Below are 25215 nucleotides of genomic sequence, written 5' to 3' on the forward strand. Positions count from 1 at the left end.
CACATTTCGGGTATTGTTGCCATGACTAAAGGAAGGATGATATGGTCTACAGTAGCAACACTACCATAGTTCTCATTTAAACTCACAATTAACTGAAGTATTAACCTATTATTTGAGACCGTTGCACCAACGTAAGATAGTTTATCAACAAGCATTTTGAGTTATTGGCAGTATGCCAAGATGTTAGGACAATCATCCATATGGATGTGAGTGAATTGACAGAGAAGATGCAGCGGCGCGCGAGGAAGAAGTAGAGGAGTTCACGTTTTTGTGTCCTAATTAAACTATATGGCCTCGGTTCAATTAATAAACGAGACATATAGTCCTATTTGGCCCTGGTCCAGTGCCACTCGAGGCCAAAGATGTAATGGCTAGTGGCATTTTTTAAATTTCTAGCCACGTTTTTGGCTTCGGGTTTGTTCAACCGAAGCATATAAGCACCTTTTGGCATCGGTTTTTTTTGAACCGAAGCCTATAACCCCTTTTGGCCTCTGGGTTTTTCTTGAATCGAGGCATAAAAGTTGCCTGAAATTGCAAAAATGCCACTACGTCATTATATGTTTCGGTTCTTTGTCAACTGAAGTCTATAAGGCGAGGTAAAAATGCAATTTTGCACTAGTGATAGTGCGTAAGACTTTGTTGTCTTAGAAGATATTTTGTAGTCACTCCCATGCTTGTTATTCATTCGAGTATCATGCAAAATGGTGTGCAAAAGATCGTTGGAGATGATAGCATAATTCCATTGAAGTACAAGTTCATACCAAAGTGCTAGATCGACTTCGACAACCTTTTCTTGTGCCATGTTAGTTGCTTTTGTTATGGATACGAGAATGTGATCAAGGACTTGGTATGTTCGATAATGGATTTTGAACATCTCAAACCATTAAGAATAATGACCCTTTTTCATCTCTAAATTGGTAGGGATAAAATTCTTAATGTTAACAACAATTGCGGGTGAAATTTGTGGTGATTTTTAATCATTGATTTCTTTTTTCTTTATTAACAAAAAATAATAAGATTTAAAACATATTTATTATAAGCTGATCTTAATATATATATATATATATATTTATATATTTATATATTTATATATTTACATGTGTGATGGTTATTTTATTTGTCATAAATATTATTCATAATAAATATCATTTATAACGAGTTTTAACAACTACAATTTACAATGTTAACTATCAAAAAATTATATTTTTAAGCACTTATATTACAAGACTCTACAAATAAACATTCAAAGTATAAATACATCAAATTATATAAAGACTTATTACAGTTTTATATAGAATCTTTTAATCTCTTTGTCTCCAAGTTTGACGAATTAAGGTTAATGGGATAGAGATCAACAGAAGATGAAGATGAAGGCCATTCAATTGATAAACTTTGACTTTGTGGCACCGTTAACTCCTTTTGTGTTGTTTGATTATAGTACTGTCTCATTGCTTCTAACTTCATTTCATCCATTACTTCACTTGTATTTGAAGTAAATTCTGAAACAAGACTTTTGCCTTCAAGCATGCTAACAACTGAAGACATGGTGGGTCTAAGATTGGAAGTGGCGTTGGTGCACAGAAGAGCCACCTTAATCATCACCATCACTTCTTCTTCATTGAAATTTGACCCTAGTCTTTCATCAACTAACTCAATTAATTTGCCTTCTACTTTCAACACACGTGCCTAACTTGGAAAGGAAAAAATCATTGAGAGTCTTTGTAGAAAATCCAGAACATAGAATTACACAATTGAACACCATAATTTTATAAATTAACGCAACACAATATGTCACATATATGCCTTCATTTAAGGAAAATTATGAAAAACAAAAGTATGAAGTTCATCACAATTGCTATTATAGATGAAAATTGTATGACACTATTTCTTTATTACACAAAACAGAAAGGGTAATTAGATTATGTTATGGAGTTTTTAGATTCGCATGAATAATAGATAAGTTTGTAAATAAAATTACCGAATCAAGAAGACACATCGTTCCTTCCTTTGGTCGGCGGATTGTGTTACTCTTTCCACTAACAATTTCCAAGGCAACAATTCCAAAACTATAAACATCTGCTTTATCTGTCAAATAACCATGCATGGCATATTCGGGAGCCATATATCCGCTGCAAAATTGAATTGCATGATTACATCACTAAAAGAAAATTATGTTTTAGTTTATCTTTTTAATAATTTGGAAATTTGTGTAAGTTATCATAATTATGTAAGATATGATCATAGATGAAAAGAAAAGAAAGACTAACTAGGTCCCAGCTATTCGAGTGCTTATATGAGTGTTGTCTTCATCATCAAGTTTAGCTAAACCAAAATCAGATATCTTTGGATTTAGCTCTTTATCAAGCAAAACATTAGTGGCCTTGATGTCCCTGTGAACAATTTTTAATCTTGATTCTTCATGTAGGAAAGCCAAACCTCTAGCAATACCTATGCAGATCTTCTGCCTTGTTGCCCAATTTAATTTCAAACTGTGTTCTTCATTACCTTTGCAATTTCATAAAAGTTGACAAGAAATGTTTAGTCAAAATAAAGTTGTTATGTGAAATAAAAAATAAATCAATGTTGAATACTATAATGATTTACCAAATAAAGCCCGTGCTAGATTATTGTTTTCCAAATATTCATATACCAACAATAGTTGATCTCCATCGACACAACAACCATAAAGTTTAACCAGACAAGGATGTTGCAAAGCTGAGATCAAGCCTATCTCATTTATGAACTCACGGTTTCCTTGTTTTGATTTAGATGAAAGCAGTTTGACTGCTATCATTGTGCCATCCCACAAAATGCCCTACATGTAGGGAATGTGGAATACATTTGATTAGAGGAAATTCATCAATAAGTAAATAATATCAACTATGATAATGAATCAATTACGAAATTCAGAAAAATATATATACTTTTTGGATACCTTATATACTGGACCAAATCCTCCTTCTCCAATCTTGTTGGAAATATTAAAATTATTTGTTGCTACTTTGATTTGACGTAAGGTAAATACACCAGTTTTCAAATCTAAATCCTTGAATTCTGCATCGATTGAAATCATCATTAATATTTTTGAAAAATGAGCATAAGTATGCCCTAAATTAGATAAGGAAACATTTAACTACACACTACTCTTTTCACTACACTAGTTCTACATCTTAAATTGTTAATTCATGTGTATAAAAAACATGTTTGAGTTTTGATAATTCCAAAGTATGTTTGAGTTACAGAGGTTTGTCAATCAAATAAATAATAGTATATGCTCCATACTCACCTTTAGCTAATGAATTATTACTTTTAAGACAAAATCTCCACCAAAGTATGCCAGCCACCAAGATGAGAATAATTGATATTGCAACCACAATGAGAATAATTGATGTTGCAACCCGTTTATGACTTGGTGGTGATGGGGGTTTAAAATCTGTTAGTGATAAGAAGAATTACATGTATAAATTAATATTCTAAACGTAAACAACAGAAATAAAACCTGGAGAAAAGAAAACCCACCAGAAGTGACAGATATTGCTGAAATAAGAGGGCCATATACTGATCTTTTTGGAATACCAGTTGACCCTTTTCCTGCCCAATAGAAACGAATCTCTAAGGTTGAGTTACTCACAGAAGCAGTAAAATTTTCTATATGTGCCTTTCCAGCCCCTTGTGTTATCTTTGCTATATTGAAATCCTTCAATACTCGTTTTCCCTGCAGCATTAAAATGTAATGTTGGCAAGAATTGCTTAAGCATGTGAGAAAAAAATTATACATGTAAAATGCATTGTAAGTGATACCTGAATGTAGACATCAAAAATGCGTCTACCTAGGCTTTTGTAAGTGTTATCATCAGTGAACATTATCTCAGCAAAGTGAAGTTTTACGGTGTAATTCCCATTTGCGAGGCAAAATCCATAATAAGTTAAAGAAAGAGGAGAGATTCTTGCAGTGCTATATAGTTTAGCTTCATCATCCGACATAGAAAGCCTTGATATGTTTTGTACTTGGTAGCTACGTGCTTCTTTTTCACTGTTAGCGTCCAGTAGGAAACCAGTATTGCTAATTGCCCAATTTGACATCGACGAATAAGCTACTTCTTCGGATTGAACGTATAAATCACGATCATATGTTGTATCTCCAATGGCTATCTCTTCATTTCCACCACAATTTATATGGAAGAAGTAAAAGGCTAAAAAGGAGAGAGTAAAGAGTTCAACTTTAAAATCAAATAAAGTCTTAGTGATGAGATCTTAAATACTATAATGCTTACAAAGTACGATAATACTTATCTTACACTTTTTGATTAATGTTGTTTGCTTTAATGGTGAAATGTATTAATTTTTCTAATTGGATTAATTATATTTTTAGTCCTTGATCTTTGATGTGAAATTGAAAATGTGTGAAACACATTTTTCAGTTGATATTGAAGCAAAAACAAGAATGTATCAAACTTTTTAAACAATTCAAATACTAGTATGAAACGTGTTTGAAAAATAAAAAAAAAAATTAACTAATTTGATTAAAAGGATTTTTTCCACCCAATATAAAAGTTTGAGAATTAAAATATATCAATATTTCAGACAAAAATAAATTTTAATTTTACGTTAAAAATTAGAAATTAAAAACATATTTAACGAATTTTATACTATCTCACTTGTGTAGTTGATTTTTCTAATTCTATACTACCATACTTAAAATTCAATTAGCTACACAGTATGCAAGACATATTACAAAAATTCCTTTAACATGGGTTCTATTTATACGAAATAAAAAAGTTCTATCTTTATTTAGAATGTGACTTTAATCATAAATTAAAATTAATGTTCTTGGCAAAATCCATTTCCTTGTTGAAACCATTTCTTCTTCTTCCAAATCGGACCATTATATAATTTATGCATAGACACATATTTCATATTTCTTTTCATATTTATATTCAACAAATCTAAGCATAAACAGGTTCAAATACTAAATACTAATGAAACAGTGAAATTTTGATACATAATTTACGAAAGTTAGTTTTCGATTCACTTACTCTTAAGACACTTGTCCATTATACATAAATAGGGTCCTCTGAAAGAAATGAAAAGGACTAAACAAGTAAGAGCATATCCAAGTCAAATAAAAACATATTTCACTATAGAAAAAATAAAACAGAATATATATATATATATATATATATATATATATATATATATATATATATTTTCTTTACAGAAATAAATAATCGATTTATCAAGTCATGACCAATAAAGTAATTAAATTAATCAATTTTAATTGTGTCATCAATTTAAACTATATTTTACTTGGTAAAGGTCCAATGTATCCGAAATAAAACTTACGAGTTGTTCTCACTTGAAAAGCTTGCAAAAAGATTCCTAGGCATGTATATAAGACATAGATTAGTCGCAAATAAATTCGTGAAACATAGCAAAAATAATGAACATGAATATGCAATATTACTTCTTTTGATCTTGACATCGTGGTGCTCTTTCATTATCGTTGCTGAAATTGTTGTATGAAAGATCTCTGCACAAATTGTATATTAAACCATGAAGAGCAACTCAATAATTTGATCAAAGGAAACTTACAAAAAATAAAATAAATAACTCACATGGACTTAATCTTCTTCTCAGGTAGTCTCCATTCATTTCTTGATCCAGTTAGAAGGTTTCCAGTCAAATATCTATTATATATATAGTAAAAAGAAAACAATGAAATAGATTCATCAAAATGGTATCTTTGAGGGAAATATATATATATATATATATATATATATATATATATATATATATATATATATATATATATATTGTCCTTGAAAATAATTATACTTCACTTTATAGTCATTTTAAATTTTTGTCTGTTTTTCATGCCTCAATTTTAAAATTCACTATTTCACACACTGTATGTAACGAACGTTTTTTGGAAGTGGACTAATTTCACTTAACAACTTCATTTAATTTATAATAATTTACATATATATCACTGCTTTAAATTAAAAATAATTACAATATTAATATATATGATTGCTAAATAGATTTTCTTATTAAAGAATGTCACTACTTAGTAAGTAAGAATTGTTAGTCATTATATTAACCAATTTAGATACTAATTTATATATAAAAATTTATTGATTATTAAAATAATTATTATTATGAATAAAAAATTATAATTGATCGTTAAATTAGTTACTAATTAATTAAAAACTAATTTAAAAACTAATTCTTGGTAGTTTTAAGTCGCTAATGTTTAGTGACCAATTTATAAACTAATTCCTTTGATAACTAAAATCTTGGTAGCTAAATTTTAGAAATTAATTTATAAATCAGTTATAATTTTTTTATTATTTAATATTAATTAATAAATTTTTATTTTATAAATTGGTATTTAAATTAGTTAATATTTTTATTAAAAAAATTGACTGTTAATGAATTTTTTTTTTGTAATGTGGGAAGTATTTCATTGAAAAATTAGGATACGTACATATTAGTAGCGTTAATCAGTCCTTCCATGTTTGGAATTTTTCCCCTTAATTTGTTGTAGCTGAGATCCCTGAAAAAAAATTATTTTACAAGTCAAGATAATAAAAAGAGTCACATTCAAAGATAATACGAATATATCATTGTATTTGGGTAAACATGTGATATAAATCATCTAATGTAAATAAATAAGGAATTATAAAGCATAATCAAGGACTCTGATTATTTGAGCCACAAAATATGAACTTATTGGTAGCGAAAAAAAATTTAACGGGCAGACTAATTTCTTCTTTTGGTTAATGAACTCAGTGGTAGTTTTCTCCGCAAATTTATGAAAATCATATAAAAATATATAAATACATATAATTATATAGACAAAAATTATTATACTCGCTCACAATCCACAAAATGCCTTTAAAACTTATTATAACTTGTTAGAAATCTTTGTTTTGAAAATTTTAATATTAACTTTTTCTTTGATTTATGCTGATCAAAGATTTCTTATAGTTTGAACTATTTCTTCATTCTTTTCATAATTAAAATCTACTTTTTCATTAAGCATATTATAGTCCATTTAAAAACTATTTCAATTATTCCACAAAATAAATCTTAGACGTCAAAAAATTAGGAATTATCTAATAATTATAGTGAAGTAAATCTAAACATTGTAAACCTCGTAAACTATTGATGGTGAAAATAATCTTTCAAAAAAAACATTTCAGTCAAGAAATCAAAATCTATTAACACCACATCAGCATTAGAAACATATATATTCTTCAAAATAAAATATTTATGCACAATACAAATATTATTATCATGATTTAGTTCAGGCTCTGTGACTGAACAAGAGTATCCAACACAGATTCTCCCACAAAATATACTAAAAGACCCACAATAAGAACCCCAGAATTTACCACAGAGCCACAAGATCCACCATCATATGCTTAACCATAGGCTCCACACAGCTAAATTTACTATTTCATGTATATTTATTTATTTTTATTGAACAACAAATGTAATTTCACGAGGTGTGTTGGTTTGCAGCAGTGCACACATGAACAAACTATTGTTGGTGTTTTGGCCACAAAAATCTGAAGCAAACATGACGGTGAAGAAATGAGTGAATCAGAACTTACAGAAGTTTCAAATTTGTCAAGCTTCCAATATATTCTGGTATTTTGTCGTTAATATTGCAGCTCCTTAATATCCTGCACAATAGTTAAATATAGAATAAAGTATTATTCTTGTTCTTAAAATCATCAAGCGTTTTTGTAACACTTTTTGAAATGAAAAATGAAATAAATTTCTGAAATTCAAATTTATTAATATCATGTTAGTCTTACGATTATTTTTTTTCTAGAAATTATAATTACAGTAAGTTATTAATTTCAGATATACCTTTAACAAAAAAAAAAATCTCTTTTTAATACATAATTTAATTTTTTAATTTTTCTTTCGTAGTAAATAATTTTTCTTAATTCAAATAAATATTCATAATAAAAAAATCACTGATTTAATAAAAATTATTTATAATAATATTTTAAAAAATTATTTACTTTTAGGATGAATTTCTTATAAAAAACATTTTATAATTTAATAATATTTTTTTGTTATAATAAAAAAAAGGTAATAATGTCGATATATGGGGTTCAACTATAAATATCCCAATAGTAATAAGAAAAAATGACTTTATTAATTCATAGTTGCTGCTAGCATTAATCGGTACTCTTGTTTTTTATACAGTATAAAGTAATATATAAGGTTTTAAGAAAAAAATGAAATGTCATTTATTTCTACATTCATATTAGTTTACAATAATTCGAACATTACTTTAAACTATACAAAACGAGTTCTTTTTCTCCTTTATATAATTTATTTCCAAATAATATAGTGTGCTTATATATACATACATATATATATATATATATATATATATATATATATATATATATATATATATATATATATATAACTTAATGGTTATCACTTATTTCAATTAATATAATTGTATAAAATCATGTTTTAGCTCTAGCAAAATGTGAAATATTATGTAGTTCTTTTATTAAATTTGTCTTAAGTTGAATATAGATGATTATTAATTTTCTTAAACAATTGGAATTTAATTATAATTTAATGTTACATAACTGATATGATATATATAAATTATAATTTGATACAAATTTTTTATTGCCTTTTTCACATTGAGATCTAAATATCGTAGAACAGGGAATTAGGAAAAATCAATAACAGAGGACATGAGGCCGAACAAATTAAGAAAAAGTTAGCAAGTTAAGATTTTAAACCAAGTATGCTAATGTGGACCAACTCGCTTCATTCTATCTTGGTCGACCAATTTTAGCCAAAACGAGTGAGACAAAACTTCATCCATTTATATATTAATAGTTTTATACTATCTTAAATTAAGCTTAAATAAAGCATAATTTCTGAAATTAAGCATAAATAAAGCTTAAATAAAGATTAACTTAATTTAATGTCATAAAATATACATGATATATCTATATTTAATGTGGAATTTTTAAAACATATCTAGAATTAAACATCTCAGACAATGGCAGAACAAAAGTGTGACAGGGAAGTCACGGCTTCTTTAACTATTTTTATTTTATTTTATTTTATTTTTTATATATCTTTTAAAATATTTATATATTATTACTTTATTTATATTAATTTAGTTTAAAAAAGTTTTTTTAAAATTTAAAAATTATGTTTTTTCTCTCTATTATAATTTTGTATACTTCTTTATTTGATTTTTCCTTCTTCCGTGCCTCCATCTCTTTCTTATTATTTTCAAAATCAAATTTCACTACGGCAAAATTAAGGAGTTAAGACACATTTTGGACCAAACAATTTATTAAGTTCATTTTTTATCCTTTTTTAAGCAATATGTTTTCATATGTAGTTTTTCTACGCTCTAGACATATCTCTATGGGTTAGATATCATAAAATCATGCTCTAATTGTTGATCAAATTCTTCTTTATGTAGATAGAGTTATATTAGGCTTTGAAGTTGTGTAAGGGAAGAGCAAAATTAGGAATCTACTCTAAGGTAATGGAAGCTAATCATTTAGAAGTTATTAGTTTTCTTAAAATATTGAGTCTTGGTTTTAAGATTTAATTTGGGGTATTCATAATTTTATATTTTTTGTAAATAAGTGAGAGGTGACAAATTATATTAGAAAAATTATGGTATAGAGTAAAAGAATTGATTCCTTTTTCAAGAGGAAGGTTTGTGATGAAGATGAAAAAAATGCATATACGTCATCTAAAATTGAGAAACTTCATGAGAATCCAAAAATTGAAGAAAATGAAAAACAACTCTCTAAAGTTCATAAAGTTACATATAATGAATTTGAAAATGCTTTAGAACATGATACGGGGAAGCGTATTCAAAATTGGCAATACCCACCCAATCAAATTGATGAGGTAGAAAGGCTTATCTAAAATGGGGTCCATATCAAATGCATCTAGAAAATTATTCGTTGTTTTGGTAAAGATGATCATCCAAGAAGATTTTAATATACGTGGTTTAGCTTATTTCCTCTTCATGATTAGAGTATTTGCCATTAAAAGATGTTGCATATTGCTTACCGTGTTATCTTTTTAATAAAAAAATGGTGGACGACCTGACTAAGATGTTTTCATTGCTACATGTAATTTAGTTGATTTTCATGGAAAGTGATATTGCAACTAGCTTCAATTATTGAAGATTTTAAGTCATTGAAAGAACGTAGAGGAGCGCTCTGACTAAAGGTAACTTTTATTTATTTTTTTTAATATATTATTGTTGATGATAAACTTTATTTTACTCTTTCATATATATTATTGTCATATTGTTTGGATTCTATTATCATGAGTATTTGTTTTGAATAGAGAAAATGATATAAAGAAATAAACATTATTTTAATTAAAAATAAATAATTTATATATAACAAATATAATTTCACTCACTGAAATTTTGGTTGCTTTAAGCCACTGATCTCAAAAGTAGTATTATGAAAATCTAGTAGCTAGTAATAAATATTCAACTAACTTTACTAAAATAAATTTTAAATAACACTTTATTATCATCTAAAAATAACTTCAAATTGAACTCAATTTCAAATAATTTAACAAAAGGAGTTTTATATTCATATATATTATAATTTAATTATATGCCTAATTAATATGAAATCTCACTCTAACCATTTTAATATTATTAGGTGATCATTTCATTGATGAAAGACATAAGTAGTAATTTATTCTTTAAATACAAAGCAAAATATCACTACCCGCCTTTGTTTAGACTTGTTTAACTTTTATTTACGCTTTATAGAAGAGATCAAATAAAAATGGAAAATAAAGAGAAAAAATACTCACAATCGTTCCAATAGTGTCAAGTTAACTAATGGAAAAGTTGACTCGGGTCCATTTAAGTCGGTAACTTCCCTGCATTTAATATTTTAGCGATGTGAATGCATTAAAGAATTCTTCAATAAAAATTAAAGGCATTATAAAATAATTATAAAAATAGAATAGTTCGCTTTCTATTTTATTTTAGAATTATCAAATAATTTTTTTAAGTAAAAATTAGGTTTAATTAATCGTATAGTACTCAGTTTGGGGCTAGTGTGTCAAATAGGTACCCGGTTTTAAAAAAGTGTCAATTACATCACAACTTTTGAAAATTGCTTCAATTAGGTCCCTTTCATACAGAGTTGACTAACGCTGTTAGTCAACGTGCCACGTGTCAATCTGGGGTTTTTTTGATTTTTTTTTAAATTTTAATTTTTTTTTAATTTTTAATTTTTTTAAATTTTAAAAAATAAAAATAAAAAATGCCACGTGTCAAGTCCCTAGTGCGACACGTGGCATTGTCAGTGCCACGTGGCATTGTAATGCCATGTGTCTGTGTCACTATTAGATGTCATTGTGTTGATTTCGATTTAGTCCCCAGATTTGTCTTTTTGTTTCAATTTAGTACCTAAGTATGTGTATGTGATTCAATTTTGTCCCAAATTTTTTTTTAATAATTAAAATATTTTTGTAATCCATTTTTTATAAGATTAAAAATAATTAAATATAAATATTTTTACAAAATTAAGTACTAATATTTATAATGTTTCTCTCAATTTCAGACCAAATTTATTATTTGTATAAATGTTATACTAATATTTTTTTATTAAAAACGACTTTTTAACATATTACTTTATTAATTATTTTTTTATTAAGTACTCATTTTTTGTTAATTTTTTTTTAAAATAGAACAATATTGTCTCTTATTAATTTTAAATCAAAATTTCTATTGGTATGAATGTTATACTAATTTTTTTTATTAAAAATGACTTAAGAAAATGACTTTTACCACTAAATTTTAATATAAATATCAAATACTTAATTTTTTTAAAACTTGTATACTTAATTACTTTTAATTTTATTAAAAAATATTTTAATTATTAAAAATTATTAGGTCAAAATTGAATCAAATACACATAAGTAACATAAGTAGGTACTAAATTGAAACAAAAAAACATAAATGGAGACTAAATCGAAATCATCACAATGGCATCTGATAGTGACACTGACACGTGACATTACAATGCCATGTGGCACTGACAATGCCACGTGTCACACACAGGGACTTGACACGTGACATTTTTAGTTTTTTTTTTTTTAAATTTAAAAAAAAATTAAAAATTAAAAAAAATTAAAATTTTTTAAAAAAAAATCAAAAAAATCACAGATTGACACGTGACACGTTGACTAACGGCGTTAATCAACTCTGTCTGAAAGGGACCTAATTGAAGCAATTTTCAAAAGTTGGGATGTAATTGACACTTTTTTAAAACCGGGTACCTATTTGACACACTAGCCCCAAAGTGGGTACTATACGATTAATTAAACCTAAAAATTAAGGTTAAATATGTTTGTAATTCCTAAACTTAATCATAATATTGAAATTCATCGTTGTTTCAAATTGTAATACAGTTTAGTCTTCAAATTTTAAAAATGAATTAATATAATTTTTAACCCAACAACATTAGTTTTATTCTCATAATGTTAAATTGTGTAATAGGCTAACATTTGAAATATATAATGTGTCAGATAGTTTAAATAATTCAAATTTTAGTTTGAAAATTCGTTTAACACGTAAAAAAAATCAAAATTGGGTTATAAAGACTTTATTTACTTTTTCACATCAAAATTTAGGAACTAAAAACATATTTAACCTTAAAAATTAATATACATTTATTTCTTTTCTTCAAAATGTAGCTTCTAAATGTGGTTTCTTTTATCGTATTATAATTGTTGTCTAAATTTTCTTAATAAAATGATAAATATGTCACTTATTAATAAATGTATTCTTCTAAATATATATTATTTTGTTTTTCTAAAAAAATACACATATTAATATAATGTATTCGTGTTCAAACTACAAAATAAAAAATAACTAATTCAATTTGAAATGTTTGAAACATCCTATTGCAAGAAAATTAATATGATAGTAAGTATAAATTATAAAGAATATGTTTTAGTCAAAAGAATAAAATCTAATCAACTGGCATAAACAATGAGTGATATGTTTTCTCCCTAACATCAATGGTCCTTTTATCTCTATTTTTCTTAACCTATTAGCTTTTCTTTCCGTTATTCCAAATGTCTTCTTTAAGTTTGCCCCCCACGTTTATTTTCGCTTTTAATTGTCCAAATCTTCCTTGAAACCTTGCATCAATGCTCATTAAACCAGTCATTTACCAAGCTCATTAAGTTGGTTATTTATTGATTGGGGCCCCAATGATATTGGGCCTATCACCATAGTTTCCTAACAATTAAAATTAAATATGATCAAGGAGGTTTGTCCTGAACCTATCTACCGACCCAATCGACATTGAGCCTCTCACCATACCATCCCTTAGCCTTATCTTTTCAAAGTGTAAGTTTATCAGGACATATGGCAATCTTAATCCAAATGGCTTTGGGCTTATTGACTCAGTTGACATTGGGCATAACACCATACAACCCCCTTAGCCTTAGCATTGTAGAGCGTAAGACTAGACAATTTTAATTATCGACTCAAATATTATATATCCTATTATAAGCCCAAACAATGTTAGGTCTCCAAAATGTGACTAGTAAAGTGCTTGACGACCTTAATATCACATTTTGTAGTTTGCACAGTTTGAGAATATGAACTGTTAAAATGTTCTCACCCATGGCTTAATGTTCTTTCAAGGATGGCTTTGATGTTGTTGTATACCAAGTAAAAATCATGTTTCTTGCCTAAAAAGTTGTAAAGCACTTCTTAGGAGTTTATTTGCTCCATCGAATTTTAGAATGTCTTCTTTATTTCTCAGGAGACTGATTGCTCCTAGGAGGCTTATTGTTTCTATAAAAGATGATTTCATAGGAGACTTGTTGCTCCTTTAGAAAACTTTTTCATTGGAGACTTGTTGCTCCTTTAGAACATGATTTCATGGGAGACTTGTTGCTACTTTAGAAGATGATTTCATAGGAGACTTGTTTATTCAACCAACTAACATTAGAATTTTGGAGACTTGATTGCTCAAAAAAATGATTTGGGAGACTTGTTTTCTCAACAAAATGAGTTGCGAGACTTGTTTGCTCGATAAACTATCTTAGGATTTGGGAGACTTGTTTGCTCGACCAACTATCATCGAAATTTGGAGACTTATTTACACAACCAAATGAGTTATGAGACTTGTTTGCTCGACCAACTATCATCGAAATTTGGGAGACTTGTTTGTTCAATCAAATGGTTGGGACTCTAGTTGCTCAACTAATAGGTAGATCATTATTTGGAAGACTGGTTGCTCGACCAAAATAGTACGGAGTCTTGTTGCTCAACCAACAAGTAGATCGTCATTTGAGAGACTGGTTGTTCGACCAAATTGGTTGGAATTTATTATATATATATATATATATATATAATCAATCTAGCTAGAGAGAAATGGGTATAAAATAGTAGTATAATTATCTTATGAAAATTGGATAATACTGGATCCATTTTCGTCACGATTAACCAACTGCTCTGCAATGGTTTGATCAAGATTACATAGGTGACATAATGATATGATGCCATATTTTTGTCTCTTCTTCATAAATTTCTTTGCAACAGATGGTGTTTTGTTGCTGCAAATCTCAACTACAACATCCTCATCAACGAAATGATGGCTTGCGATGCTAAACTTATCATTTTTTTTATCATCGAGACTTTCACAAAAGCATTTGAGGGTATGTATTCGGTGGTAGACATGGTTTTAGGACGACGAGAGAGAGCATAGATCAACGACACAAAACAACACAAAGCATATGCGCTTCATTCTATCACCCAATTGTTTGTGATAATATTCAAAAAATAAAAATTTTGGTGTCAGGAAGTATTTTACCGATGGCCAACGATGGGTGCTAGTGTTATAGTCAAAAGGTTAAATTCGATCAACCAAAACATACAATGAGTGATCTGTCTTTTTCCTAACATCAGTGATCCTTTTATCCTTATTTTTCTTGACCTCTTAGCTTTCCCCATCCTTTATTCTTGCTCAGCGTCTTCTTTAATTTTGCCCTCTGCATTTATTGTCGTTCTTAATTGTCCAACCCTTCGCACCCTCTATGAAACCTTCCATCAATGGCATCAAGTCGACCATTTAATGATCAGGGACTCAATGATATTGGGCCTTGATAAGTGTCAAGAATAAGTAAATTTTCTATTTGAAATTGACACTTATCATGTATCAAATGATGTTATTTGTGTATAAAACAAACCTCCTTAGCTTAAGATACGAAATGAGGTATTTAGAATTAGAGTTTTATGAAATATAATGATATTTTGCAAATTTGTAGTGAATATAAAAGAAAATACCAAGTATGTAGCTGAGTTACATTATTGGAGCTGAGCCATGAAAGTAGAAAAGACAACATATTTGGACTTTCTGGTTGAGCACAAGAAATTGAGTTGAGTCTCATGAGAAAACCCTCTTTGAGAGGAAACCCACTTGTGAAATAACCCTTGTGGCTATACACCAAAAGTTGGGCTGAACACCGTCCAAAAGTTTCTATAAATAAATAGTTTGGGTTATCATTAGAAGCATTGAGTGGAAGTTCCACAATGTAGCAATAGGATAGAATAAGGTCTGTGAGGCATGAGGGAGATGCTCTTAGTGTAGATCTTATGTGTAGATGCTGCTGGAATTGCCTTATAATATTCTATTAGTAGTTGAACTTTCTTGTGTCCAGGTTTGATGTAATCAGTTCTGATTTTATTCACTTCCACTTCTTGGGTATTTATATTTGCTTTCATTCTATTGTTTGTGGTTTTATTTATGCTTAATGATGCATTGATCACTCATCTTATTTCACGGGTTTGATTTGAGTTAGAAGATTGGTCTTAACTTGTGTGGATGAATTGATTACTCATCCTTTTTCACTGGTTGGGATTGAGTTAAAAGATTGGTCTCAAACTATGGTCCAATAAATTATCATACATGTACTAGTGTTGATTCAATAGCCAGAGGGGATGTTGGAGGAGAGAGCCTTGCACATTAAAGCAAGGACTAATTTTACCAAGAATTGAGGAATCAAACTAGGTTTAAAGTCCTTAGATTCTAGTGTATCAGGGATGAACCTATATCTACATAGAAAAAGTACTCATAGGACATTGAATGATTTGCAAAGTAAGTAAACAAGATGGTAATTGTGTAGTAGAAGAGGATGAGATGAAATCAATTCATAGCCCCTACTACACTCAATCTATCTAATAACTACTATTTATTTTTACTTTCACTCTCTTTCAAAAACATAAAACTCAAAAATCAAACTACAAATATACTTGCTAAATCCTTTTGGATACGACACGTGTTGATACTACTACGTACCAATACACTTGCTGAAAAATGGTTACTGCAAAGTAGTCATTAGGCCTATCACCACAATTCTCTAATGGTTAATATTAAATCTGATTAGGAAGGTCGATCATTAACTTATCTATCGACCCAATCGTCAATGGGCTTATCGCCAAATAATACTATCATATCATTTAATTTTGGAATAAACAAAAAATATTGCAAGAATATTATAAAAAAAACATTTATTTTGATATGATGGTTAGAACAATAAACATCGTACTTACAATTTGATTAAGCTTTGTGGAAATGAAAATCCAGATGGAAATGGTCCTCCCAAGCCACTCCCTGTAATATCTCTAACCAAACAAAACTTATGGTTGTATGTGATCAAAGAACCATAAAAAACAATTAAATTTAATTTTGTGGAGAAATGATTCTCACAATATTTGGAGATTTGTCCATTTTTCAATAAATTTAGGTATCTTTCCAGAAAATTGATTATCGCCAAGACGTCTGCAAATTTAAGTAAACATCAAAAAATGACAATTAATTATGAAAAAAAAATATCTACGACTATTTGATGAAAGGAATTAAAGGGTCCAACAAAAAAATAATAGTACTAATTCTATGACGTCTACTTCATCTTCTTTTAATAATCTTGTAGTGAAATTGGTGAAATCAAAACTTGATAAATATATTAGAGGATGGACAATGAAAAAAGAAAAGAAATTAATGTTTAAATCTAAAATACATTTATTTGAGAAAGGTCATATGAAAACTATTACTAACATGTTTGATATTTTAATTTTTCAAAAATTATAAAATCATGTTATACTAAATTTCATTTATTCTTTTATATATCGACATTTAATTACAATAAAAAACTTAAACTTAAAATAAATCATATTTAATAATATAAATCCCTAACTTATGAACATGTGACACATTTCTCATGTACATATTCCCTAAATTATGCACAAATTGTAAAGCAAATGAAGCAACATTAGGAGAGTTAGAAATGTCACTACAATAATTTATAGTTTAGACCACACTAAAATAGACAACGGTTAAATAAATGTAGCCTAAACATATAATAAACAACATTTTTATAAATGATGTATAAATATCATGAAAGTCCATGATTATATAATTGTTGCTTTAAACTATGTGGGCAAAACTAGTAAAAATGTGGTCTAAAAACATAGGTAAGGCATAAAATCAACATGTAAAATTGTTGTTTATTGTGAGAATTTTAAGCAACGGTTTTAAAAATATTGTCATACTAAAAACCGTTGTCTATAACCTATAGCTACACTCACCTATACCACGCCTAAAAAATTGTGGTCTAATCTTTAGACCATGGTTTTTATAATTTATATCATAATTTTATGTTGTTGTCTAAAGTGATTTTTGTTGTAGTGTGTGGATCATAAATAGTTATGATTGGTGCTTTGAGTGAAGGGGGAGAAAGTCGTTCAAATTTGAAACATCTATGCTTTTAGCCTTCATGCGAAAAGTAACAAAATTTTCAATAAATAGGAAAAGAAAAGAAGAATGGGTGATGATAAGGCTGATATTGGTACGGTTAATCTTAACCTCCTTATGTTGCATACGTTGGAGTAATGATCAAGAACTAAAGCGTATTACAAAGAACATTAAATAGATTAATCATGGTAATTATTTATATAACTCAGATCTAATTAGGTAAGGACCCATAAACCTTGTATAAATAGTTCAACTTAAGATGTAAATGATTTACACATTCATTATAACATTCATTATTATCTGATGTACTCATACGATTTGAGAGTCAAAGTGTCTTTTGCAGGTTTACCCACTTGGTTGAGGATGAGATCTGGATCTGAAGACATCTCCACTAGAAGGTTAAAGATTAAGGAGTCTTTGCTAAAACGGGTTTGAAGAGTCTTTTGGTCTTATAGAAACATTTGGCGCCCATCATGGGCTGAGGTTCGGTTTGTGAAGAAAAAACTTTGTTGATGGCAATGCAAAAAGGACTTTGTTGAGCTCTTAACCTCTTGGTCTCGATCTCTTAGCCTTGACATCTCGGCCTCGATCTCTTGGCCTTCATCTCTTAGCCTTGACCTCTCGACCTCAATATATCGACATTGACCTTTTGACCTCAACTTCCCAACCTTAAACATCTCAATATCAACCTCTCAACCATGATTTCTTAGTCTTGACCTCTAAACCATAATATCTTGGCCTCGACCTCTAGACCTCAATATCTTTCAACTCTCAACCTAGATTTCTCAATCTTTACATCTCGAGCTCAACATCTTGACCTAGATATTTTGGCATCGACATTTTTGACACACTATCTATGCCTCAACCTTTCAACTTCCGGTTCTCAACTTTAAACATCTCAACCTCCAAATCTTGGGCTTGACCTCTCAACCTTGACTTCTCAATCTTAACATATCGGGATCAACATCTCAACCTCGATATGTCGGCCTTGACATTTAGTGCTCAACCTCTCAAGATCGACTTCTCAGTCTTAACTTCTCAATCTCAACATATGGATCTCTCGATCTCGACCTTTCAACCTTAAACTCTCGACTTCAATTTCTCAATCTTAACCTCTCGACCTTGATATCTCGGTCTCCACCTGTCAACCTCGACTTATTAGTCTTACATCTCGTCGTCAACCTCTCGGCCCCAACCTTTCAACCTCGACATCTCAACATCGGCCTCTCAATCTCGTTCTCTTTGGCTCGACCTTTCACTCCTAACCTCTTGTCCTTGACATCTTGGCCTCTATACCACGGCCTAGACCTCTCGGTCTCCACCTCTCAACCTGGAGTTCTCAACCTTAAACATCTCAACCTCCAAATCTCGACCTCGACTTCTTAACCTCAACTTATCAATCTTAAGATCTTGGGCTTAACATCTCGACCTCGATATTTCGCCTCGACATCTAATGCTTGAGCTCTCAACATCCACTTCTCAGTCTTAACATCCTAGTCTCAACAATTGCACCTCTCAGTCTCAACCTTAATATCTTGGCCTCAACCTCTCAACCTTAGTTTCTCAATATTCACCTTTCGACATTGATTTCTCATACTTGAACATCTCACCCTCGACCTCTCAACCTATACTCCTCTGCCTTAACATCTTGAGCTCGACATCTCAACCAAGATATTTCTACTTCAACATCTCGACCACGACATTTAAGCCTCCACCTCTTAACCTCGGTTTCTCAACTTTAATCATCTTGAGCTCCACATTATGGCCTCGACTTCTCAACCTCTACTTCTCAATCTTAACGTCTTGGGCTCCACATCACAACCTTGATATGTTTGCCTCAACATCTGGTCTTTGACCTCTCAAATCGACTTCTCAGTCTTAAGATCTCTGTCGCAACATCTAGACATCTCGGTAGCGACATCTAAACCTCTCGATTTCGACCTTGATCTTTCAAGTTTGACCTCTTAGCCTCAACATCTCGACCTCGACCTCGACCCCTTAGTCTCGATTTCTTAGTCTTGACCTCTTGACCTCCATATCTTAACCTCGACTTCTTAACTTTGACTTCATAGTCTTAACATTTCGACAACAACCGCTCAGCCTCGACTTGTCAGCCTAGACATCTCAGCATCCGCTTCTTGGTCTCAACCTCTTGGCCTCAACCTTTCATTTTTGACCTCTTTCCTTGACCTCTTGCCCTTATCATCTTGGCCTCGAGCTTTCAGTCTTGACCTTTCGACCTTAATTTCTCAATTGACCTCCTGATCTCGATATGTCAACCTCAACCTCTCAACCTCAGTTTCACAGACTTAAACATCTCGGTCTTGACATCTTGGTCTCGACCTTTGGACCTCAATATCTCAACCTTGACTTCTTGGTCTTGAATTGGACATCTCGTTCTCGACATCTCAACCTCGGCATCTTGTCTTGACATCACAACCTCGATTTTTCAATCTTAAGATCTCAACTTTGACTTCTTAGTCTTAACATCTCGACCTCAACCTATCAGCCTCAATTTCTTAGTATTGACCTCTTGGCCTTGTCCTTTTTCCCTTGATCTCTCAACCTTTAAGAACACCAACACTAAACATAACAAAACAAAGAGATCTTTCTTGGTGCTGGTTGAACCAAATTAACAATTCTTGTTGAGATCCAACTTGGACCTGGTCAAACCTAATCAATGTTCCATGTCGAGATTCATCTCGGTCCTAGTTGAACCCATTCACAATTCCTTGTTGAGATCTATCTAGGTCTTAGTTGAACCCAACCATTGTTCCCTATTAAGATCCATCTCAATATTGGTCATATCCAATCAACATTCCTTACCGACATCCATCTTGGTCCTAGTCAGACTCAAATAAACGTTCTTTGTCCAAATCCATTTGGGTTTTTGTCAAACCCAATCAACATTCCCTATCGAGGTCCATTCGGTCTTGGTCGAACCCAATCAACGTTCCCTACCAAGATCCATCTTTGTCCTAGTTGAACCCAATCAAAATTCCTTGCCAAGTTCCATCTCAGTATCGGTCAAATCCAATTAATGTTCCCAACCGAGAAACATCTCGGTCCTAGTTGAATCGTAATCAAAAGTTCTCTATTGAGAAAAATCTCGGTCCTGGTCGAACCTTAACCGAAAGTTCCCTACTAAGATCTATCTCAGTCTTGTTGAACCTTAATTATCTCATGTTGACAACTTGACCGTTTGGTAACGTTCCAATGAAGCCTCTTTGTCCCTTTGTTCCTTGAAGCTATGGGGCTAGTATACCTATGAGATAAGACAACCATAGAATATGAAATTTTCTTTGCATTACTATGAATCATATCGACCAATTTTACTTGAAATATCTCGGTATTTCAAGACTCTCATTTGTGTCATTTTGAGTCTGGGGCTAGTGTACTATATGTATTCGAAACCATATTGCCTTGTAATGACAAGAATCATCTCGTCTGTAATGACCTGGATCATTGTGGCCTACATCATTTCGACCTTATTATGTTACAACAATGATTAGGAACTAAAGCATATTACGAAGATTATTAGGCAAATTAAGCATGATAATTATTTGTATGGACCAGGCCCAATCAGGTAAATCATTACAACATTCATTACTATATGATGTACTCAACTGAGTTGAGTGAGTTTTTTGCAGGCACACCCGCACTTAGTTGATGATGAGATATGGACTTGAAGACATCTCGACTAGAAAGTTGAAGAGTAAAGAATCTTTTCAAGAATGAGTTTGAAGAGTCTTTATAGGATAATTTCGGTCTTGTAAAAAGATATACTAATGTAAGAAAATTTTTTTGATTTAGTTTTCAAATATTAGTATTGGTCAAATTGTTACCTAGTGTTGGCTAGTCAACTCTAGTACAATGCAAAAGATAACGTATAAAAAAACTTAAAAAGGTAAAATTATTTTAAAAAAATTTATTAAATAAATATTTGTATTAACATGACTCTAACCTTTTTTATCTCATGCATTCATACATGGGGACCAACTAGGAATATAATGTTGAGAAATAATGGGAACATTCAGGTTGAGTCTTGAATCGTGGTGGTCAGAGTGTACATAGAAATTCGAAATTGGAAGGGTATCACTAAGGTTCTAATGGGGAAGGATAGGATCTAGTAAAGTCTTAAACAATTTTGGATAATGATATTTTGATCCACTTTTTTTGATCTAATTTTAACTCACAATTCCAATCACATTTAAATCATCGCATCACATCACTACAAAAAATTAAAATATATAATATAAAGGTGAGTAGAATGATGGATTAAAAATGAATAAAAAAGTAAGTCAAAATATCATTATCAAACAATTTTAACAAATAAGATATACACAAGTACCATGCAGTATATTGAAAAGTTAAAATCACAATCATTTTAGAATTATTTTTTCTTACACTATAGTCATATAATAAAATATAAAATAATTAGATCTAATGAAACTACTTGATGGAAAAGTAAAAGTAGGAAGCTTACGCATCTTTCAATGTAGTAAGGTTGGAAAATGTTTGAGGCCACTCCCCTGTGAAATTGTTAGAGCTAAGTAGCCTGTGGCATCAATAAAATATGTAATGAATTTCATATGTACAATTTTCAACGACGCAAACAGAGTAAACAATTTAAAGAAATAAACTTTACTTTATTTCATTATTTTTTACGTGCTTATACTTTTCCTTTTCCTTCCATCACTAAGTCAATCTGATGTTCGGGGTTTTGTAAAGAGATCACATAACTTTCTAAAGCTCAATATTTTCACATATTTATTAATAAAGGTGCTAGAATGAGATGTGATTTTTTTTTTTTACCAACAGTATATTTTAATTTAATAGCTACATGGATCATTTATTATACCTTTATATTGGGTTAGATGAATAAGAAACTAAATTGTCACCTTGAAAATTATAAACTAACATATATATGGTGTCTATTTTGCAGAGAAATTAATGGGTGCCTTACAATCTTTCTAACTGAGGAAGATGCCCAAGTGCTGGAGGAAGATTTCCATAGAAATTATTTGACTCCAGAACCCTATTAAATTTAAACAAAAGTAAGAGAGAGTGATATATATTCGTAAAATTCAAAACACACTAATTACTGTTACAATAGACATATAAAAACTCACAAAGTTGTGAGAGTGGTGATTTGTGTCAGCACTTCAGGGAATGGACCACTTAGTCGATTTCCCAATAGGGCACTATCAGTACAATGCAAATCATATATCAAAATCATAATAATGAAATATTATTATTTTAAAAGAACATGCAAAATCAAAAAGATAAATTAAACAATAATGAAGAAACTATTGATCAAGCTCAAAAATGGAAGATGGAGAGAAAGCATACATCTTATTTAGATATTTCAAGGTTGCCCATTCTTCAGGAACTGTACCGTTAAGGTAATTGAGGGACAAGTCACTGTTTCAAAAAAAAAAAAACATGAAAGTGAAACATAATATGAAACTTGCAATTTAAATAGAAAAAGGATTAAGAAAAATTTAACTTTTTTTCTTGCTTTATATATATATATATATATATATATATATATATATATATATATATATATTACTTATACTTTGTAATTTTAAGTATTTTTAATTATATATTTATTAAAAAGTTTTATTTTATTGAATATTTAAAGTAATTTTTATTTTCATCTTAGTATCATGTTCTTTGGTTTTGTTATTAGTATGATGTGATAATTATTTTTAGTCTTCTTATCTTTATGCAAATAGGATAATAATTAATAAGTTAATTAACTGAATATAAATGAATTTACTAGTACTATTATCCTTGAATAGGAGAGGGTCACGTACATATTTTGAATGTAGGGTAACCCAACCAGCTCTCTTGGAAGATTGCCTTGAAGACTGTCTCCCACAATGTCACTGTTTATGTTTTTACCACGAAAAAATTGAGAATAATTAGAAAATCCTAAAAAAATAGAAGAGAATTTATCTTCATGAATAACTGTATTAACTAGTATATACAGAGATTAAATAGAAAAATCAAGTTATCCTATCAAATGCACTTTAAACCAATTGCCTAGTTACCGACAGAAGAGAAATTATTATATTAAGATGATAAAGGTAATGATTAATTTTAATATAACATGTAATTAAGTTTAATTATTTTATAAACAAAAATTATAATTTAATTCTATCTAAAAATGGGTCAAGACTATAGATAAACATATAATAATAAATTTTCATGACAGGGACATTTTGAGGATACACAATAAATAATAAGCTGAAAAGTTTTAAAACTGACATTTTTTTTTTAAGTTTTCTTTATAATTTTCTTTAAATCCTGTCATAATGAAATCTAAAAGAAAATAAATATGAGTTAGAGCGCATCGAAATAAATAAACGTATCATATGGAGAGGAATATTTCATTAAAGGTGATAGTAAAGTTTTGATTTAGAAAATTGTTATAGATGAAACACCACCAGATAAAGAATGTTAATAATATATAAAGTAATAAAAAATTATGCTTCTTTTTTTCAGTCAAAAAAACCTTACATGCTAGTAACATGGCAGAATTTGTCAATGGAGCAATCGCAGGAGACATTATTTCTGGGAACTTGTTTTGAGTCATAGGGTCCAGGCAAAGTCCATTCGAGACTTTTATTGCATGGATCTACATTGAAGTCCCAACCACTTTTTCCAAGTGTTTTAGCTATATCTCTAAGAGCTTGCACTGCACACACAAGTTTAAGGGCATTTTAATATTAATAAGTTATGAACAAACTGGTATAAAAGATTATAATATTATATATTTTTTGTTTAAAATCTTAAATTAACGAATCTGTGGATTGTTCTTTTATATATCATTCAAAGTTCTTATTTTTTACTCATCTGAAGACTCAGACGACGACTCTAACCATTTTTTAATGAACTTAGTTTGAAAGAAGTGAAAAAAAATATATATCATACCTTCCTTTGGGTCAGTAGTGGATCCATGAAGTGATGCGAAATAAGAAGCAAGTAGTGAAAGGAGCAGAAATTCAGAGAAAGTGGTTGTCTTCATGCTTGCTGATTCTTGGGTTGAAATGACGGAAACGTTCTTGCTCTGAATCGCACTAAATGTGGGAAACCTAAATAATGGATATTTTCTTAGCAAATTACTATTCTGTCCTATTCTCTTATAAATATTTGTGTATATACTATTCGACCAATTATTGTTGTCTATTTTAATAATATATTTTAGATCTGAATGATAAAAGTAAAAGAAGACAATTTCTTTACTTTTCAACCATTTTACGTGGTTTGGAATAGAGTGGCAACGTGTGTTTGTTCCGGACAATCTGGAGGTCCGTAAAAAAATACGGGTTAGGATATTGAGTCCGCTGAAGTTCAGTCAGTAAAAATTTACAATCCG

General features: G+C 29.8%; 1 protein-coding gene across 1 annotated transcript; it reads right to left on the reverse strand.

Annotated features, from left to right (window-relative positions):
• Positions 1 to 1129: 1129 nt before the first annotated feature.
• On the reverse strand, positions 1130 to 24943 carry LOC114185901 (putative leucine-rich repeat receptor-like serine/threonine-protein kinase At3g14840). The gene is made up of 24 exons (XM_028073848.2): positions 24771 to 24943; positions 24357 to 24534; positions 23651 to 23722; positions 23181 to 23252; positions 22961 to 23032; positions 22795 to 22866; positions 22315 to 22386; positions 16785 to 16856; positions 16628 to 16699; positions 10861 to 10929; positions 7620 to 7691; positions 6488 to 6556; positions 5616 to 5687; positions 5465 to 5530; positions 5344 to 5379; positions 5037 to 5074; positions 3802 to 4193; positions 3520 to 3715; positions 3287 to 3433; positions 2936 to 3054; positions 2605 to 2815; positions 2268 to 2505; positions 1979 to 2129; positions 1130 to 1686 (listed from the first exon to the last, which is right to left on the reverse strand). The coding sequence occupies exons 1-24, from the start codon at positions 24862 to 24864 to the stop codon at positions 1288 to 1290; spliced, it is 3051 nt and encodes a 1016-aa protein (XP_027929649.2). The 5' UTR covers positions 24865 to 24943; the 3' UTR covers positions 1130 to 1287.
• Positions 24944 to 25215: the final 272 nt, after the last annotated feature.

This window comes from Vigna unguiculata, chromosome 5, assembly GCF_037176805.1.
Source record: "Vigna unguiculata cultivar grain cowpea cultivar isolate G323 ecotype 2 chromosome 5, ASM3717680v1, whole genome shotgun sequence".
In the NCBI taxonomy this organism is placed as follows: Eukaryota; Viridiplantae; Streptophyta; class Magnoliopsida; order Fabales; family Fabaceae; genus Vigna; species Vigna unguiculata.

Coding starts and splice junctions, on each gene's coding strand:
- LOC114185901 (XM_028073848.2), bottom strand. CDS start 24,864: ATGAAGACAACCACTTTCTCTGAATTTCTGCTCCTTTCACTACTTGCT. Junction 22,867..22,960: donor ATCACCACTCTCACAACTTT/GTGAGTTTTTAT, acceptor TAAATTTAATAG/GGTTCTGGAGTCAAATAATT. Junction 3,716..3,801: donor TTTTTGATGTCTACATTCAG/GTATCACTTACA, acceptor TTAATGCTGCAG/GGAAAACGAGTATTGAAGGA.